General features: G+C 47.4%; 4 protein-coding genes across 6 annotated transcripts in view; 1 reads left to right on the top strand and 3 right to left on the bottom strand.

Moving 5' to 3' along the window:
- Positions 1-18,993, bottom strand: part of LOC117903627 (DNA topoisomerase 1) — a 126,209-nt gene extending 107,216 nt beyond the window's left edge. Inside the window, exon 1 of the mRNA XM_034815895.1 lies at positions 18,935-18,993. Within this exon, the coding sequence (XP_034671786.1) occupies positions 18,935-18,961 (27 nt within the window). The 5' untranslated portion in view covers positions 18,962-18,993. The remainder of the gene's footprint in view (positions 1-18,934) is intronic.
- On the bottom strand, positions 498-1,390 carry LOC117903639. Of its 3 annotated transcripts, XM_034815920.1 has the most exons (4): positions 1,208-1,390; positions 738-1,141; positions 586-602; positions 498-543 (listed from the first exon to the last, which is right to left on the bottom strand). In XM_034815920.1, the coding sequence occupies exons 1-4, from the start codon at positions 1,284-1,286 to the stop codon at positions 525-527; spliced, it is 519 nt and encodes a 172-aa protein (XP_034671811.1). In that variant the 5' UTR covers positions 1,287-1,390; the 3' UTR covers positions 498-524. The 3 variants fall into 3 exon arrangements, with proteins under 3 accessions (XP_034671811.1, XP_034671812.1, XP_034671813.1); XM_034815921.1 differs by lacking the exons at positions 498-543; positions 586-602 and adding an exon at positions 629-671 and having other exon boundaries at positions 741-1,141; positions 1,208-1,389; XM_034815922.1 differs by lacking the exons at positions 498-543; positions 586-602 and adding an exon at positions 641-705 and having other exon boundaries at positions 767-1,141; positions 1,208-1,387.
- On the top strand, positions 1,421-2,145 carry LOC117903640. Its single transcript, XM_034815923.1, has 3 exons — positions 1,421-1,696; positions 1,756-1,967; positions 2,040-2,145. The coding sequence occupies exons 1-3, from the start codon at positions 1,615-1,617 to the stop codon at positions 2,097-2,099; spliced, it is 354 nt and encodes a 117-aa protein (XP_034671814.1). The 5' UTR covers positions 1,421-1,614; the 3' UTR covers positions 2,100-2,145.
- Positions 11,530-19,069, bottom strand: LOC117903626. The gene is made up of 9 exons (XM_034815893.1): positions 18,935-19,069; positions 17,027-17,399; positions 14,579-16,949; positions 14,385-14,512; positions 14,137-14,305; positions 13,980-14,070; positions 13,800-13,907; positions 13,361-13,493; positions 11,530-13,291 (listed from the first exon to the last, which is right to left on the bottom strand). Exons 1-9 carry the CDS (start codon positions 18,949-18,951, stop codon positions 13,268-13,270), a joined length of 3,414 nt encoding a protein of 1,137 aa, XP_034671784.1. The 5' UTR covers positions 18,952-19,069; the 3' UTR covers positions 11,530-13,267.
- Between the last annotated feature and the right edge of the window lie 322 nt (positions 19,070-19,391).

Below are 19,391 nucleotides of genomic sequence, written 5' to 3'. Positions count from 1 at the left end.
CGGAGCGGCACAGACTGAGACTTCGACTCCGACTCTCCCTTTGACTCTGAGGATTTCTGGCTGAAACGCGCGAAGATGGGAAGAGGAGAAGGCAACGCCGATGCGGTTCCCTTCTCTGTGTGCTGTGCTGTGTTGGTGTTTGCCTGCCTGCCTGCCTGCCTGCCACGCATTGTTGCATTGTTGTTTCTGCGTTGCCTGCTGCAAAAATTAATTACGATATCATGATTTACAAAATGAGCCGCAAATGGTGCGCGGCCTTTTCTTCTCTGTTACTGCTCCGCCTCCGCAGACTCTCCGACAGGCTCTCTTTAGCGACTCTCTCTCTCACTCCGCTTGCAAGGGGACGTCTTCACCGCAGGGGAGCCTAGCCTTACACCTTTCTAGCGCTTGTGTCTCTGCTCGTGGTGAGTAAGTTATCTGCTGGGGCTTGGGTGTGGTGAATCCTCCCGGGACTTCCACCAATGATATTTATTACCTCAGCAATAATCGGGTAAACGTCAAAGTTTGAAGCATTAATTGATGCTTTAATTCAAAATTATAATGAGCAAATAAATAATAATTTGTGTTGGCGCTTAAACATCATCGGCGGTTGATTGGTTTTTGGATGTAAGTTTCCCAATTCTGTCACCGGCGCCCCATGTACCAAAGTTCGCTTAGTCGCGAGGTTGCTCCTGGAGGGGGAATTGTCAGTGGGTTAGTGGTCAGTGTTCAGTGATCTGTGGGGGTAATTGAAAGCCTACCGCTCCAGTGACTCGCTTCGTGGCCGATCGGAGTGTGCGGCCTGGAATGAGCGGCTCATCGACGCTGTAAGCCTGCTGACCAGTCTCATCGCTGAACATCAGCTCCTGCAGCAGTTCGTTGTGCAGAGGTTGCTCCCCTTTGTGGACGCTGGTCCGAAGATCCTTGTGCTCAAACTCAACGCCGAGTGTCGACTGCTGACTGTCAGTGCTGCGCACATGCAGCTTGGAGCCGAGGCGTAGAATGTCCTTTGAGTGTGTCAAGATTCCCATATTCACGCCCAACCCGATGCCAAACTGCACAGCGGCCTGGAGGGTGTCAAAGCAACGGATGTGCTGCATCATGGCCTCATTTCGCTCAGCCAACGACTTGATACCAGCGCACACTTGATCCAAAGTGGCGCCTGCAAGTGGAAGGATGAGTAAGTGCCCCAGTTGAATCCCCTTTGGACCCCCTTTTGTGTACTTACTCTGACCTGGCTTGCCGTGCAACATGCCCACAATGTGTGGCAGCAGCGTTGCATAGGGATTCTGATCGGGGTTCTCCATTCTAATGGATAATCAGAAATTAATTTTCTACTTGCAGCAATTTAAATAATAATTTATAATCTGTGTTCTGTCGTGTTTGTTTTGTTTTTGACTTTTGACAAGTTCTAAATGCCCAAAGCCTGCTGCTGGGTTGAACATTTTCCAAACAACATTTGTTAACTCCGAAAAAGCCTGTGGAGTTTCCTTCAGTTGTGGGTAGTCGAGTCGTCAGTATACTCCCGAGAAAAACCTGAAACAAATATTAGCTGCAAAAATTCTTGAATATTTGTAATTCTTTGTAAAATTCTTTGTAATTGTTTGCCGGTAATAACTTATCAAAAAGTGCGAAATGCCTTCTCAAAGTGTTACCAACTCGTGCCCAGCGGCTTTCCCCAAAATACTGAGCTTCCTGCTGGCCCAGCCCCATCAGTGTGAGTATTTGAAGGTGCCCAAATCTAGTCTGGGATTGAGCTTTCCCCTCCACTCGTAGGCTGCACTGTGCAGGAAATGTTCATGCATGTCTTGCAGGATGAACAAATGCTGCCATATGTCATCACATCTTTCAATGTCCTCCAGAAAGCTGTGCGCTTTGGCCTGATGCTGGGCATATCCTTGGAGATCTTTGCGGTGCAGAATGGCATTTTGCACATGCCCCAGGGGGGCAAGCGTCTTGTCGTCCCAGTTAGACTGTTGCCAAAAAAGGTGGGCAGACAATCAGAATATCAATCAATGATTCCACTGAGAAATCTTCATGCTCCCCTTCCATCGTTTCAGGCAAATAAATGTTCCTTGGAGGCTCTTCGTCGTCGTCGCCGTTGCCGCAACCGCCACTAGACGGCGTTCAATCCCTTTTCCCAATTTTGATTTCGAATAAACGCTAAATACATATTACTGGAAAATGGTCAGGAAGCTGCACTTAAATTGGGGGGTGAGGGCAGGGCTGGCACTTGTCTTTGGGTTAATGATTTGAATGCTGGGAATCCCCCTTCGATGTACAGTTGCCTGCTGTGTAGAGTGGAGAGTGCGGAGGGGTTGGCGGGGGGAAGTGTATCGCAATTGAACGCTTTTGCACTAATTACTTTCGCAATTACGCGCTACGCGTCTTGGGAGCCAAAATGCGCTCGCACTTCCCATCATTAGGCCCACAGTAGCCCCATTCAGTGGTGGCCGTGGCAGTGGCATATTAATCAAATTAGCTCCAATTTTTTGTGCCCCCTGCCGCACAGTGCCTTTGGCTTACTGTTAGGCGTTTAATTAGTCTTTTTGCTTTTTTGTGTGTGTGTTTTGCTGCGGCCCTGCCGATCGCAAGAAATCATTTTAATTGCTGTCGCTTTGATGATGAGCGTCGGACTGGCACTGCAAACAATTGAGTTGTCAACTCAACTGTGCTGCCGAGGGGAGTCGTAGGAACCATCAATGTAGGGGCATCAATTGGAGCTGCAACTGGAGCTATGGCTGGGGCGTTGATGACATTAATAAACGCAATGCCTGCGCATTGCATATGCAAAAAAGGGCCAGCCACAGAAGAATGCAAAGAAGAAGCGGCCACAAGAGACGCTGGAGGAGGCTGCTGGAGGGTGCCTGAAAGAGTGGCAAAGGCAGAAGCTGTTAATTACTGCCGCGAAAAACAAAAAAGGAAACAAAACAGCGACAAAATTGTAACAGTGGCAGTGCCCCAACAGGCCCAACGGTGGAGAAAGAGGCGTGGCCAGCCAGCCAGCCAGCCAGACCGAAAGGCGTTGGCAAGTGGACCATAACTGGAGCGCGGAAACGTAACGCGCAGCCCAAGGCCGATCAGGTGGCGCATTAATTGCCACAGAAGATCTCTCAAAAAACTGTGGGATAGTCACCTGGCTGACTGGCTGCCTGGCTGCCTCCTAATGGCTGCGCAGCACTGATTGCCTGTGGAAGGACTCGCCGCAGCTGGGGATCCTGGCAGACTGCCCAGCCCAGCGGAAGTGACCAGCGGCCGCAGAGCATGCAAAATGGTGAAAACTTTCTGTCTGACAATTATGGCAAAGGTTACATTTGTAAGTCATTAAGTCAAAGGGACGGCAAAGCACCGGCGATGGATCCTTGCTGAAAGTTAGCTGCCACAGTGACCCTAGCACGATTGGTGACCCCAACCGATTGGTGACCCCATCACACTGGTAATTCGCCAAGCAAATATATTTAAGGGCCCTTCAAATTGTGGCGAAAGCAAGCGAAGATCCATTGGTGTGCCCCTGGGGACTCTTTGGGCGAATATCCCACAAATTGTGACCCATTCGTTGTGGCAAGTAAGTCGCAAATCCTTGGCACTCGCTCCCAAAGGCACACGGTGCACACGCCTCGATTTCACGGCTTGCAAACCACAAGAGCCATCGCCTCCGCTGGGACCAAAACGCTTGAGAGGATTGCCTGCCCCTCGCAGTACGTGGCACATTCTGTGGATATTTCACGCCTCCTTTGCTGCTGCCTGCATGCAAAACTAACCACCAAAGAGGATGATGAGGATATGGATGTGGATGTGGATGAGGATGAGACGGTGGCAGTGTGCCGATAAGGATATGACAAATTTCACGCGCTTAGCGCAAAAAGGACAACAAAGGAGCTGCCCTGACAGGACAAGGTGGACGCCGTCAGCGGCTTACCTTTCGAGACGGGTACAGGCTTTTGTCAGATTTCCAAAAGCCCAAAACAACGACAACAAAAAAAAACCAAACCAAAGACCAAAAATCGAAAAACCCGAAGCTCCCCCTCACCGTTCCGAAAACTGAAGTCAAGATAGCAATCGACGGGGATGAAGAGCGATAGAGAGAGAGAGAGGGAGAGAGAGAGAGAGAGAGCACGGCGCTCGACTCGCACTTTAATCAATCGCAACCGATTTGTCGGCTTAACATGTACAACATGACGCAAATAGAAGGCACAGCCAGGAGCAGGGAAGGAGGCCAGGAGGCCAGGAGGCAGTGTGGCAGGGTGTCAGGCAGCAGCTCTATAGCCCCGGAGGGTGGCCGGCATTAAAGTGAGCAATCGACAAGGATTAGCGTCTGCCTGGGAGTCCGATTTGTTTGCTCTGGTGACTGGGTGAGACTGGCTGACTGCTGGGCTTGTCTCTTTGGTTTGGGCTTAGCGGGTATTGCCTGTAAAGTGGCCCGCTAATAGTTGTTTAGAGCGTGAGAAGATGATGAGAAGGAGAATGGCAATGGCAATGGCAATGGGATTAGGCAGAACAACAAATATATCCGCAACCACATGATAGAGTCCACAGAATACACAGCGAGGCTGTGGGAGGCGCAAAACTGGCACGGTAAACGGGAAACATCTCTCCAAAAATAAAACAAAATAAAGAGAAAAAAGTTCACTCAATATTTAATCGGAAAAGATATTCCCATTCCCAATACAAGTGGCGTGTCATGTAGCACAGCCCCTGGGTCGTTCGATTTACCATCAATTCTGCAAAGATTTTTGAGAACTTTGGGGGGAGAAGCGAAAGAAGAACTAATTCTTCTGTGGACTCTAGGCATATCCTAGCAGAGACTTTTCCCATGCATTTTGACTTGAGATAATTGTACACAGATTTGATATTCCCATTCAGCAGAGCAATATTCCGGATGAATTGTCGGTCGTGTCCAATGGGATGATGGGATAACAATTTATAATGGCTTAAGTACGATTTACGAGTGTATATGCTGCTGTGGCGGCGGTGGCGGCGGCGGCTAATCAGGAGACCAACATCAACATTGTCTCTGGACAGAACCCTCTCTCGAATACTCGAATCCTTGAACCCTCGAACAACCATCGAGAAACAGCCGTAGAATCCTCCCCTTGGCCATGGGCACACGACCAGACACGAGAGCCCCCTTGACAATGGCTCTATTTTTATGCGATTTACTTGTTTTGATAAACATTCGACATTTCTGACAGTCAAACGACACCCGACAAAATGTACATAGATGCGATGAGATGATGAGACGGGATACGGGATACGGAATGGGAGATGCTGCCCTGCCGCCCTGCCGCCCTGCTGGAAATAATTTGAAAATTACTTTCATATTTTTATGAAGGTCGCGTGCGGTTTTTGTCGGGATCAGGAACCAAAGATAAGATGCACCGAAATACGAGTATAAATCATACAGAAACAAATCTACATACACTCGTCGCAGTGTGCAGAACTTTTGTGTGTGTTTTTGGTTCACTTTATTGTTTGATAAGTATTGCGATAATAATGCCGGGCAGCACAATGAAGAGGAATGGTTGACAAGGACGAACGCTTAACACTCCCGAATACCCCACAAACCACTTCCCGCTGGGTGGGTCATCAAATTGAGATTTATGGAAAAGTTAACAACGTTTTATGCGCATTTTGTTGGGGTATCGTTAAATGTCTGTCAGGAGCCCCAAACCCAATGCCAAGCCAACGAGTAGCAGTCCGTCACTCAATGCTTTGATGCAGGGAGCGGTGGGTGCGTTGGAGGGGGAAGAGAAACACTAATAAGCACCTTGGGCCTTTGGCCAAAAGGACAACCGGTGGGCAAATTGGATTACTTCATTTCATTTGACTGCTCCATGTGCTCCGACTGCATCGTTTGGATGTCGGCTAACATCAAGAAGCAACACACACACACAGCGGCAGAGTCAGCTCCACTTTTGTGAGTGGCAAAAAAAATAAAAAACAAATTTACAGTCCAGACATTTTTGGTCGATTGATTTCGGGCATTTGCAGCAACCCCAGGGGCACACGGCAATCGCAAGGAAACTTGTGTAGGACTCCCTCCATCTTCATTTTCATCTTCAACTTGAGGTTCAACTTTAACTGCAGCTTCAGCTTCAGCTTCAGCTGCAGCTTCGTGTTCCTTCTCTCTGAGACTCTCTTTGGAGCTGCGTCGGTTCACTGTTCGCTTGCAAATTGCCGCATATTTGTTGAGTAATTACGCTTTAACTTGTAATAAAGAAGACAAACAATCAAACGAGGCCCCAGCCGCGATCCCCTTCCCCACCACCAGGGCAGTAGAAGTGAAGTGAAGTGAAGTGCTGCTGCATCTGGCGGCATGTTCTCAATTGAAAAGCGTGAATAACAAACGTGAACGGTGCGCAAATTGGCTAAAAGATTCCGAGACTCGACTGAGATCCCCTCCAAAACAAAAAACTCCTCTTTGAGAAATGCGTTTATACGTTGGCAGCATAACGTGATTTAAGGGTAGAGGTTTGGGGGGGAAAAGTGTGTGCAACCCATGAGAAAGGTGCAACATTGAATTGTCATCAAATATTTGCATAATTATTCTGGCACTCTGAAACTGCATAGAGCGAAAACTTTTCCCCTTATGCCACAGCACACGGAAGAGAAGACGAGAATCATCTTTCAGCTAAACCGTAAACAGTCTCCCACAAAACTCTCGAGATTCATTTACGCGAAGAGGAAAAATGCCTCTACCACTGAGTCCATGAGTGCGAGCCGTTTGAAGTGTTAGTTGAGAGTCTGGGCGGCAATCCAGAGTGAAGGCTGGCGCAAGTACCCGAGTACCCAGGTACAGCAGTCCCATTCCGAGTCCAAGTCCAAGTCCGAGTTTGAGTTCGAGTTCGAGTCCGAGTGCTCCTTTCCGACTGGGCTAAAACCATAAAATGCATTATTATGCTAAATGACTATAAAAATCACGTTTACAATCCATTTATGCCTGGGATAATAACCCATGCCCATTCCCCATTCCCCCATTCCCATTCCTGCTTGGCAGGAGGCGGCGCATCAGGGCATCAGAGGGCTCTGGCACTGGGAGGCAGCAGATGGACGTTGGACGTTGGACGCTGGACGGGTTGTTGGGATGTTGGCTAAAAACCCTGAAAGGCAGCATTTGTTTACGCCGCGAATAATTGAGTTATCTGATCTCCAGGTCTCTGTCTCAGTCCCAGAGAGCAACAGAACCGCCACGAGAGTGGAGGCACCAGACACGAAAAGTGACTTTTGGAAGTGGGTTTGGGGAGGCGGCGCGGGGGATGCCTGCTGCAAACTAGGGCCGTCTTTTCTAGGACTACAGAGTGGGCTGCTGGCCATGGCTATGGGGCAGACGGGCAAACGGGCGAACGGGCCAAGAGTGCACGTTGGACAGGCTGAGGCACATTGCATGTTGTGGCACTGGCACTCGCAGCAGGTAGGTGTGGCAGCATCAGCAGCAGCAGCAGCAGCAGGGTTTATGTAGCAAATTGTTTGGGGGCACATTAGAAGGTAATCACTGCCGTTTCCCTGCCCTCTTGTACTTGTTCCTCTCGCCTATTGCCTTCTGCCTCTGCCGCTGCCGCTGCCAATCTTCTTCCTGACTCTCCTGCCCTGCCCCTCCTGCTCCTGCTCCTGCCAAGTCCATTGGTAATGACTTTATTTGGTTGCTGCGTTAATGGGGCGCGCTCTTTTGCTGCTGCTGCTACTCCTCCTCCTTCTGCCTCTTCTCCTCCTGCTGCTGCTTCCTTGTGCATTCGGTTGTCGGCTCGGGCAGCGCAAATTGAAAGCGCATTTCAAAATTTTTCACACCTGAAAATTATTTCGTTTCCAGACATCGTTTCTTCTTGACAGACAGTGCCGTCCGCTCATCCTCATCCTCATCCCAGCGGGAGGGTGAGGGTGAGGTTGTGGTTGAGGAGGAGTGCGGGGCAGGCCGACTGTCGGCAAGTGCAGCGAATTCCGAGCGCGGCTGCAAAACACTTTTCCCGTAGCGCCGTCCACAACAGAGAGAAACAAAAAAAACACACACAAAACACCAAAAAGGTGCCGACCATCGGGCCATCGAACGTCGAACGTCGAAACTCAGTCCATCGGCTGCTGCAATTAATCAAAATTTAATTTCAAATAGCGACGTTGACGGCGCTGCACTGCATTGCACACTCCACACAGTCCACTATCGAAGCCAAAAAAATTGAATTGAAAAAACGTCTAAAGAGAAAACTGGTAAAAGAAAATGTAATTAATCACAAGACGGTTGCTGCTCGTTGCTTGGGAAAAATGAAAAGCCACAAAAAACACGAAAAGCAACAGAGGAGCAACATGAGGTGGAGGCACAATTAAAGCAACAGCAACACAATGCCGAAACAAAGAGACATCAAAAGTCGACCAGCTTCCAGGTCTTTCCAAGAGGCGCACCCCCTTGAAATCCGTTACATAGCATCTCCAGATTTTCCTAAAGTATCCGAAGAACGAGAAGGGACGTGTGAGACGCTTCTTACGCGTCACAACTTTTATACCCAGCACTCAGTACTACATCTGCAACTTAGCGGTTATTTGTCAAATTTTACATTTTTTCTTCATCTGTCATCTACATCTACAGGCTGAAAAGTTCCCAATTACAAAATAGCGTAGGACAGCCGTATCCTGCAGTCCTTGTGGTCCTTGATGGACTCAAGCGATACAGGAGACTCGTACCTTCGCCAGGATGCATGCCATGTCCTGATCCGACAGGAAACAGCCGAGTTATAGCGTTGAAGGGGATTGTATAGAAAAACAATATTCAAATGGCATTATCCTTAATGTCCTAGCACCCGAAGTGATCCGGGACATTTTCCCGATCCCGAGGAGGCGTGACATGTCCTTTTTCGACAGGAAACAGCTGAGCTATAGCCTTGTAGAGATTAAAAAGAAAAAACAACGTGAAAATGGCATTATCCTTAATGTCCTTGCACCCGAACTGGTCGCAAAGGATCCAGGACATTGTGCCGATCACGAGGACGCGTGGCACATCCTGGACGGACTACAAACAAAGGAGAAAACAACAAAACAAATCTCTCCTGTTATTTTTGTCAAATTTTGACAGTCACCTCTTTGCACAGTGGCGCCCACGCGATGAAGACGGTAATTTCTGGAACTAAAATAACGTAGTTCGAGAATTGGCCGATCTGTGTTGGGACGCCACTGTGAAGTGAACTTTTGAAATTGCTTCACTGAAATGGCCGAAAACAGGAAAATTTTCAGACCAAGTACCAGGCGAACAGAAGTCAGTAGAAGGTAACTGGTTTCCATGGGTTTTCACTGTGACAAAAGCTGGATGCTATGAAACCGCAATTCATTTTTCAGTCGCCAAGTAACTAAAATGAATTGCGGTTTCATAGCATCCAGATTTTGACACTGTGAAAAAACATGGAAACCAGTAACCTTCTGCTGACTTCTGTTCGCCTGGTACTTTGTCTGAAAATTTTCCTGTTTTCGGCCAGGAAACAGGAAATTTTAGTGATCTAAAATTGATCTAGAATTGATCTAAAAGTTAGCGCAAGCCACTCACCATGTGTTCGCGCATCTGCTCCAGAGATGACTGCAGCGACTCGTATGTTGGTTTTCCCCAGCTTTGTGGCTTCGTCACCAGATAGTAAATGTAGCGATCATTATCCTTGAGCACAGCCACATCACCGCTGGCCGCCTTCTGGGCACGCAGCTCATCGACCTTGCCGTAGACCTCCTTGAACTTCACAGCTTTGCCTGCGCCCATGGCCAAGTCAGCGCCCACGCAATGGGCCAGCGAGTGCGAGACTTTGTCTACAGTATGTAAATGTATGTAAATTATTAAGAGAGACATGTTAATTAAGTGATAAAATTGAACAATTTGAAAAATAGCGCGCATAGATCACCAGTAATCATTGTGGCTATAATAATGATCCAATCGGATCCCAATTTGGTGATCTGATAGATATGGTCATTCCCTACGGAATGGCGTTTAGTTTTCTGTTATCTTCAAAATTGTAGATTTGGGATGTTTTCGCCCTTTTGCGGGGGCGGAAGGGGGCGGGTCTCATTTTTGAAATACACTGGTTTCAGTGTGAGCATACAGCAGTCTGGTGCCAAAATTTGGTGGCTCTAGCTCTTATAGTCTCTGAGAACTAGCCGACAAACAAGACGGACGGACGGACGGACGGACGGACGGACAGACGGACAGGCAGACATGGCTCAATCGACTCGGCTATTGATGCTGATCAAGAATATATATACTTTATGGGGTCGGAAACGTTTCCTTCTGTGCGTTACATACAACCGTTATCCGCACAAATACAATATACTCTATTTACTCTTCGAGTACCGGGTATAAAAATGATATTGTTATCCTCATTTTGATCTTTCGACTCAACTGATAAATGTTGCCACTCATTTGGTGGGCCTGGATTGCATGATTGCTTGATTTTCCGCCATGAACTAAGGCAGCGATTGACTGATTGAATGCCTCCCAAGTGTCAACAGACTAACTAAAATAATAATTTCTTCCAAGTGAATTGTTTTTTGCTTGAATTTAACTGAATTCAAGACCTGTGGCTCCATCTAGACTCACGTTTTTCTGTCATGAACTCCTGATGGCGCCACAAATCTGCAAATCGTCTTAATCGAGTGCCTCGACAATGTAGATACCCTGTTCTCATAAGTTCATGAATTCGCATGTATGGAAAAGCGCATATCCAGACGAATGATTCGAATTTGTGTGCACTGATTGTTTCCAGCTGATTTTGATTGTTAATTTTATTAGCATATGTATGTATATCGAGTATGGACTCTGCTATTAAACCTAAATGCAAATATATTCATCTATACATATGTACCCTTCCAATTTAAGTTTTGGATATACAAGCGTAAATTTAAACGATTCCGATATACCCCCGTACTCAAAGTGACCCATTTCAAGAGTGCTTTTTTATTTCATGCAACATTTTGCTTGCATTTAATCCCTTATATCATGAACACTAGATGGCAGCACCATTTTTCTACAGCTCCATCTGTGTAACATTATATATTAAGCGCCATCTGTTGCGTACATAAAGGAAGCCGAGCAGTGCCATCTTCCGTGTAAAAACATCACCATGCGCTCCCTCTTTTGTGTAGAATAGGAAGCCCGGTAGCGAACTCTATCGCATATAAAATGAACCTAAGCTCGCCCTCTTTTGTCAGAAAAAAGTGCGAGTGAAAGGTGGGCAGCGCTTCCATGGCCATCAGCGGCCAAAATGAGAAGCTTCAATGCCAAAATGTGAGTTTGATCCGCTGTAGGTCGCCCTGCAGAGACGTTCTGCCTGCAATCGTTAACGACATTGCAGAATTTGATTTCTAGTTCCAAATTGTAAGCTCTAACAAATAAAAGAAGTTTCGACGTTTTTTTTTCATTGTTTACTTTTTATTATTAAAAATTTGTCTTTATATTGCCTTTGTTGTTTTTGCTCATTTGCTGTGACCTTCCGGTACTCCTTCCTCTCCCTCACCCTCTGTCCTCGTTACTCCTTGTATCTCTCTCTATCATCCGTTCGTTTATAATAATTTCCATAGACAAATATTTTTGGTTTTTTGTTTGTTTTTGTTTTTGTTTTGTTTCGTTAAATTGTTCGTTCATTCGCTGGCCGAAGCGGTGAAGGGGAGTTAAAGGTTGAGTGGGAGGTATCAGGAGAACCCCAGAAATGAACCCAAGAATTTTGACTGCGATTTTCGGTTTCAATTTTTGTTTTTGTTTTGGTTTCGGTTTTTTTCTGTTTGGATGGGTGGTGCAGGAGGAAGTGACGGTGGTTACCCCCCGCCCTCTCCTCCACAAACACACACACACACACACGCACAAATGTCGTATACATATATATTTATACAAAAAGGAAATAAATACAACGCATAAACAAATCATCAATCATGAGCAATAATAATAATAGTAGATATGTTTACAAATAAAAAAAAATATAAATGGGGTAGGGTATGGTATGCGAGGGGTTTTGGGGGAGCTTAAAACATAAATAACAACAAATCCGAAACCATAATTAGTCAACAATTGAAATAAATCTAAGCAATATGAATATACATATATGCTCTTTGTTGGTGTTTCTGTTTCTCTTTCACTTTTCTTTCGTTTTTGCTTTTTTCCCGCTTCTTTTCTCTCTCTTGCTATTGCTATTGCTACTGCTGTCCCACTCTTTTCGATCGTTCTGTTTTCTATCGGTTTTGGTTCGGTTTTCCACCTCAAGCTTTCGATTCGATTTCGAGTATTGTTGTGACTTGTGAAGCAAAACCGACCATTAAACAAAAGTCTTTGCTCCAACTTAAGAACTTGATTTAAGATTGCTTTTAACATTTGCTTTGCTCTCGCGATCTCCTCTCTCTCTCTCGTCGTGACACGTGTACATAATTCTATAAATATCAAATTGCAGTTTGAACAAAATACTCCCGACATAGTCGACTCAGACACCTTATATAAATCACAGCTAAAAGGCAAGCATAAAATTAATTAATGAAAAACGTAGGCCCCCCCCATCCGGTTGGCGGGGTTTTCGGTTGCAGGATGGCTGTGTGGCTGGGTGGCGGGGGGTTCTGCTGGGTGGCATTATGGCTCCTCATTCTCAAACATATTTGTATGTACACTTTTTCTTTCAGTTAATTCGTTATTTCGATTACTTGACTACCGCATAATTTCTATAATATCTATAATAATAATTTTCTGTTTCGTGTTTCCGTTTCTGCCTCTGCTTCCGTTTTGTTGCAGCTTTTTGTAGCTCTTTCACACTTCTTGCTGCTGTCTGCTTTCATTTTCCTCCTTCATTAAATAGTTTTTATATTTATAGTATAGCACCGAGTACAAAAAAATGATCAATAAACAGAGTTTTGAATTTTGTGTTCCTCATCGTCATCGTGTTCTTCACTCTTCACTCTTCCTGTTCTCCTTTTGCTTCTGCATCGCCTTCTACTTCTCCTGCTTCTACTACTTCGTCTTGGGTTTTATTTTTAGCAAAACTAACAATTTCTTCCATTTACTTTACTTATTTAACGTTTTGTTTTTCTTTTGTTTGTTTCGTTCGTTCTTGTTATATAGAACGTTTAACGGTTTTAATGTATCGTTACTTTTGTTTTTGCTTTTGCTTTGTTTTCGCATTCCTTTGTTTCGTTTGTTTAAATTCTACTACTTATGTAAGGTAATAATTTCTGTTGCTTTCGTTTACTTGTTGTTTGTCACACACAAGCGAATCGCTTCCGAGTCCGCCTTTGCCTTCGCCATTCCCATCTCCATCTCCTTCTCTGTTTCCACCTCCTCCATGTTTACCACCTACATGGTTCCATCGCCAGAAATCTAAGAGAAAAAGTAAGTTCCAAAATACATTTCAAAGGATTTCAAATGGGATGCGACTCTGCGACTCACCTGCGAATGGGAACTGTCGGACTCCACCTGCTCGGAGTAGCAATGCTTATAGTTAAGATAGTCTAAAAGTCTTCTTGGTAATGGCAACGTCTGTATTAGATCCTTTCGTATAACCGCCTTTAGTATAACAAATCTGAAAAGGGGAATAAACCCGAAATACATACAATGGAAATATAAATCAATTATTTCGGACAATGTGTAAATAATACAAAAAATGGAATTGAAAATTTTGAAATATCTAAGGGCTTGGCTACGAATGCGCTGTCCGCGTTACATTCCACCTCTAGCTGCGCCCAAACAGCACTTGGGGCCGCCCTACAGCCGCAAGCAGCGGGCCAAGCAGCAGAGGCGCGAGCTTAGGCGAGTGCAGGATGCACAAGAAAAGGGAAAGACACCGCAGCCACCGCAGCAACCGCAGGCATAGAGGAAGGACACCCACCTGCACATGTGCTGCAAGCTTTGTACATGCTTAAATCTAGATACTGGATTGGTTAATTGCACACGCATTGGTCCATGCTCTGGCCGGCGATGCAGAAAGAATAAATATCTGAAATAGTTAACAAAGAGATTAGCAGATTTGTTGATAAACAAGGGGCAAAGCCTAGCGGTTTATTCTCACCTGCCGCTTCGCGAATGCTCAACAGCCTTCTCAATGAATTCGGTGATGGTTTGGGACTTGAATTTGGCATAAGAGCCAAAGGAGAAGGTCCCTAAAAACACAGTCATTAAAAGAAAAGGATAAGGAAGGGCCATAGCATAGGTCTAGGTGGACTCACCCTGATCTTGTTCAATGCGCACATGTCGCACACAATTGTTCAGCTTGAAGCTCAGCGAGAAGATGTAATGATCGTCGGAGCTATCGCGTACAATAAACGAACCATCCGGCTCATTCGAGAGCACCTTTTCGGCCGCTTCCCCAGACAAGGGACCCCAGTACCAGCCGTACTGCAAAGGCAACAAAGATTTCAAATAAATAAAGGTCAGAAACGGCATCAAAGGACACCGGACAGTGTCCCTTGCTTACATCTTTGACTTTTTCAATGCTTGAGGTAAACTGCAATGCACGCGGCTCTGGGCCACCAGGTTGCTTCTTTTGCTGTTGATCTTCCTGTTCGGGCTGTTCGACAGCTTCATCTATGGCATAGGCGGCTGCTACTTGAGAGAAAAGAGCAGGAACATGAGAGATTCTGAGGATGGCAGTAGAAGGTATCGACTTACCCTTCTTTGGTAATGGTGGCAGTGCACGCGACTGGAACTTCTTGAGCCCCTCGTCGGATGACGACTCCCCTGGGGCGGCTGGTGTTGCTGTTGTTGCACCTGCTGCTGCTGCTGGTGACGACTCCTGGTCCTGGCTCTCGGCCGTCAAAGCTGTTGCTTCCACAGCCAATGTGGCACTCGTGGCATTCGCATTTGCAGCCGCATGCGCTGCTGCCACAGAGGCGGCTGCGGCACGGCAACGACTATGATGATTCCGACGAAAGCGAAAGATGCTGCAGAATTTTTGCTTGAGATTGAGCGTAAACTGTGACTTCTTCTCCGAGTGCACCACATGCTTGTTGTTCGGATGTTGCTGTTGCTGCTGCTGCTGCTGGTGGTGTTGCATCTGTAGGTGCAACTGCAACTCTCCTGCGGGTGGCTTCTCCGATGGCTGTTGCTGTGGTTGTTGCAGGCTCTGCTGTTGCTGCTGCTGCAGCTGCTGCTGTTGCTGTTGCGAGGGCGTCTGCTGGTTGTTGTTATTATTGTTGTTGTTGAGCCTATCATTGTCCAGATTGTGTTTGCTCTGTTTGCTGAGATACTTGCCACCATCGCTGGCAGATCCACCGCCACCAGCGCCCGCAGCATTTGTCGAACGATTTGAGGTGCCAACGCTGCTGCGCGTTCGCGCTGTGGTCGTTGTGGCATTCGTTGTGGCCGTGGACACACTCCAGATGGTCTCATTGCTGGACTTGACCATCATCGGTTTGGGTCCGCCGCCCGAGGATGCACAGGATTTGCCCGCATCCGAGTAGAGCGTGTGATAGAATTGCTTCACCTCGTCGAGGGTCATGTGCAGCGGCTCTGATGATTCGCTCATTTGCCCCAGTCCCTGTCCCTGCCCCACTGGTGTGCGATATTTTCCATGTTTCCCAGACTTTTCTCCATCCCCATCGCTCGTCTCGGTGCCCGCTCCCGCGGCAGTCGTTCCTCCATGTCGCTGCTTGCGCTTGTTGCGTTTATTCCTTCTGCTGGCAGCCTTGTGGTATGGTGGGGCTCCAGATCCTGCCACTGTCACAGCCGCTGCAGTCACCAACCGCTCTTTCTCCTTCTCCTTTTCCTTCTCTAGTTGCTGCTGCTGCTGCTGCTCGATCATGTCCACGGGAAACGCATAAATATCCGAGTCGATGGGCACATTATAAAAGTCTGAGATCTCGCGGGTAAACAGCGCATCATGGGACATTGCCTGCGTTATGAAGATGGAATCATCGGGCTTATTCGCCGACGAAACATTCAGGGAATTGTGCGAGCTGCTCAGGCGACTGTTCAACGAATTCCTCGAATTCGGACGCTGGCCGTGCCCATGGCTGGAGGCAGTTGTACCCCCGCTGTAGTGATGATGATGATGGTGATGCGGATGCGGATGGCTGTTGTACGGGTGGTTGTAGTGCCCCTGACTGCTACTATTGCTGTTGCTGTTGTTGTTGTTGTGGTAGTGACAGTGACTCGTATGCCCACCCAATGGGCTGTAGAGGGTGGCCTGCCTCCGCTGCAGGCTCAAGCTGCTGTTGTCCGCTGGCGGCTGTCGTCGAGCCCCGTAATACAAATCGTAATCATGGATCTCCGAGAGACCGGCCGCATTGAAATTGAAACGCTGCTGAGAGGCAGCGGCTGCCGCCGCCTTGGCACTCGCAATGCTGTCCTGCTCCGTGGGTATGGCCTTGAAGTAGCGCGTATGATCCTGATAGTAGGGGCACAGTGTCTGCTTGATCTTGATAATGGAGACGGGCGGCGGCGGTGAGGGTAGTGGCGAGCAGCTGCTCTGATCGGAGCACCCCTCGTCCTCCAGCAGATCCACGCTGTTGCCCAACGAGCTACTGATGATGTTGTTGGGCTCATCGTAAATGTTATCCGTGTGGCTGTTCAGTATCGAATCACTCACATACAGATGCTTATTGATGGCATACGACTCCTTGAGACTCAGATGCGTGCTCTCCATTACCTCTATTTGGCAGATCTTTGCCTGGCTTTGCTCTGCTGGCTCTGCTCTGGCCATCACTGCCACTGCCACAGCCACAGCAGCAGCGCTCTTTGTTGGGGGCTCCACTGCCACTTTGGTGCTGGTCGTCGTCGTCGTCGTCGTCGCCGTCGTCACATCATCTTTCAGATGCTCAAACGATGACTGCGATGAGGTCCAACGACGCAGGCTGTTGACAATGTTCTTAGAGATGGAACGCACCAGCGTTGTCTGTGGCGAGTCCTGGAACTCGGGCGGCGGATCAATGGGGGCCAATGGACCCTTTTTCAGTGTATTAAAGTTCTCGGCACTCATGCCACCCTCCGAGCAATTGTCCAGCGAATCGAATTGTGAGACCTCGCCATCGCTTTCCACCATCTAAAAAGGGAGCAGAGAGAAGGAAGGGTTTTTAGCATTCGTTTAGAACGATCACCAAGGAGGCCGCTGGCTCTTACCTCAATTTCGAATTTGCACATTCCGATGCGATAGGAATCACCGCTGGATATGGAGCTATTGGTGGTCAATGGTACACCGCTGTCATCGCTCAAGGAGGCGGCCGCATTCAGCTCGATGCTGTTGGCGCTGACCAACTCATGATGCGGCGGTGGCATGATGCTGAAGCTATCGCTGCTGCAGATGCTCGATACACAGACGCCACCGCCACCGCTGCCACTGCCACAGCCACTGCTGCCACCGCCTCCTCCTCCTCCGCCTCCTGCTGCTGTTGCTGCTCCTGCTCCATTGTTGCCATTCGAATTGCTGCTGGGATTGGAGTTGTTGTCCTTAAGCTTAATGGACGATTCCATTTTCTCAGAAGCGAGGCGATAGCTGTGCGGAAAGACAAGAGGATAGAGAGGATGAGTAGGCGCCTAGAAATAGTTAAATTTTCGCACATCGCACATCCATCCGACACAGCGGACTGTGTGGCAGACTTTGGACTGTGGTGGACTGCAGGCGAGGCACAACCTATGACCTTTGGGTGCGGCGTCGTCGTAGTCGTAGTCGTCGTCGTTGCTTGCAACTTGCAACGAATGCAATTGAAGGTCAATGACAGTTGCGTGCGCCGTTTTTCGTCCTGCCCCCACCCACAATTCACAGCCTCCCCCTACCCCGCGAATGCTCCTTTACGTGCTGCACCCAACACAGCATCTCCATCATCGTCGTCGTCGTCGTGCGGTGCGGCTCGTGTGCTGCTTGTGCGCAGAGAAAATTGATGGCAGGAATTTTTTGGGCGGAGATTCGGATTTCGGATTTCAGCTTGAGGATTCTTCAAGGGAGAGGGGCCTTCGTCGAGCGGTGGTACGGAAAGCGAGGGGGGGGGAGGGAGGGCACACTCCCCCAACTAAAGGAAGAGCAGATTTCCAATTGGAAATTTAAGTGCGTAAAAAAGTACCGCTAGCCGCCTGCAGCTTCCACAATCGCAGAAAGACTCTCTCACACACACACACACACACACACACACACACTCTCTCTCTCTCTCGCTCACAAACACACACATACGACTCAAAGAGGCGCCCAAAAGGAGTAGCCGGAAAAATCCAAACGCGCTGGTCGCCCCCACACACACACACACATGAAAGCGCACACACATCCTTATTGTCGTGTGCGTCGTCGTTTTCGTAGTACGTCGTTTGCTAGTATTTCCCCCGCCTCTCCCACCACCCTCTGTGTGATAGCGCATTTTTATAGGTGTCGCTTTTTGTATAATGCATTTTGCAAATACCAGAGAGAGGGGGAGCAAACGAGAGTGCAGCCAGCGATAACGTACAAATTCTTATTAGAAATTTGTCACTGTATATATACACAAAAAGATACACAAGCCACCCACCCATTCACTCGTCTTGCACATGATTGTAGCACCTTTGCTTAATTTAATTATTGCTCTCCTGGCTCTTTCGTACACAGACTCACAGCCACACACGCACACGCCGGCCAGCCACTCACACACACACACACACACCACAAACACACCTACAAAAATGCATTAGCATTCATTACAATTCTCCTCCAGTTCCATGGCATGGGGGCACACACCACACAATTTTCATACATATGTACATATGTACGTATGTATATTGCACTGCCTGCCTCTGAGCTTTGGGCTGCGCCTTTTCCTATGGTTTGCACTTTTCACTTAGCATTAGCACATTGTTAACAACACACATATTGATTAATTGCACACATTACAATTGCTTTTCGGCTGCTGAGTTCAACAATTTCAGCTTTCTTCTTGTCTCTCTCTCACTCGCCTGCTCACTCGCTCTCTCGGGACTGCGGCCTTCCTGCTTGCTCTACCACGACATTTGCCTTCTTTCGCCTCCTACCACCCTACCAATACAACACACACAAAAAAAATTACTTACATTTTCGGCAGCCACATCCCCACTCATTTTGCACGATTTCTGGTTGGCAGTGCGGCGCTCGGCTTCTTTGGTTGCAACTTCACTTTTCTGCTAATCTCACGTCAAGTTTATAGTTTTTACTCAACTTTATGCTGACATGACATACATACAGTGTGACCGCGAAATTATCGATAAGATATACCGTCTGACCCTTGTAGATATACCGAAAAATACCCTTTCAATAGCAAAATATACCGTAAATCTTAAATCATTTTCCTCGACTTTGATGTTCTATTTAATATTACCAGCTAGTTAGGATTCTCAGCGTTTAAACTCTAATTTTATCTGACTCATCAATTAATTTCCCACAAGAATGGCTGGCTTTCATGACTTATCATTTTTGGATTGATTACACAAAAGGCAAAGAAGTTACGTGGGTGGAGACGGTATGTTACGTCACTTGAAAGAATAAGGACTG

Source organism: Drosophila subobscura, chromosome A (genome assembly GCF_008121235.1).
Source record: "Drosophila subobscura isolate 14011-0131.10 chromosome A, UCBerk_Dsub_1.0, whole genome shotgun sequence".
NCBI lineage: Eukaryota > Metazoa > Arthropoda > Insecta > Diptera > Drosophilidae > Drosophila > Drosophila subobscura.
The sequence above is the reverse complement of the archived record's forward strand: the minus strand, read 5'-3'. Positions and strand labels throughout refer to the sequence as shown.

Bases quoted from the DNA above. Each gene is read 5' to 3' on its own strand.
- LOC117903639 (XM_034815920.1), bottom strand. From the start codon at position 1,286: ATGGAGAACCCCGATCAGAATCCCTATGCAACGCTGCTGCCACACATT. The intron at 1,142-1,207 runs GTAAGTACACAA...TTCCACTTGCAG, and splicing joins GCACGGCAAGCCAGGTCAGA to GCGCCACTTTGGATCAAGTG.
- LOC117903640 (XM_034815923.1), top strand. From the start codon at position 1,615: ATGCCTTCTCAAAGTGTTACCAACTCGTGCCCAGCGGCTTTCCCCAAA. The intron at 1,697-1,755 runs GTGAGTATTTGA...CTCCACTCGTAG, and splicing joins GCTGGCCCAGCCCCATCAGT to GCTGCACTGTGCAGGAAATG. The intron at 1,968-2,039 runs GTGGGCAGACAA...CCATCGTTTCAG, and splicing joins TTAGACTGTTGCCAAAAAAG to GCAAATAAATGTTCCTTGGA.
- LOC117903626 (XM_034815893.1), bottom strand. The intron at 13,908-13,979 runs GTGAGAATAAAC...TAACTATTTCAG, and splicing joins GAGCATTCGCGAAGCGGCAG to ATATTTATTCTTTCTGCATC. The intron at 13,292-13,360 runs GTGAGTCGCAGA...TTTTTCTCTTAG, and splicing joins CCGACAGTTCCCATTCGCAG to ATTTCTGGCGATGGAACCAT.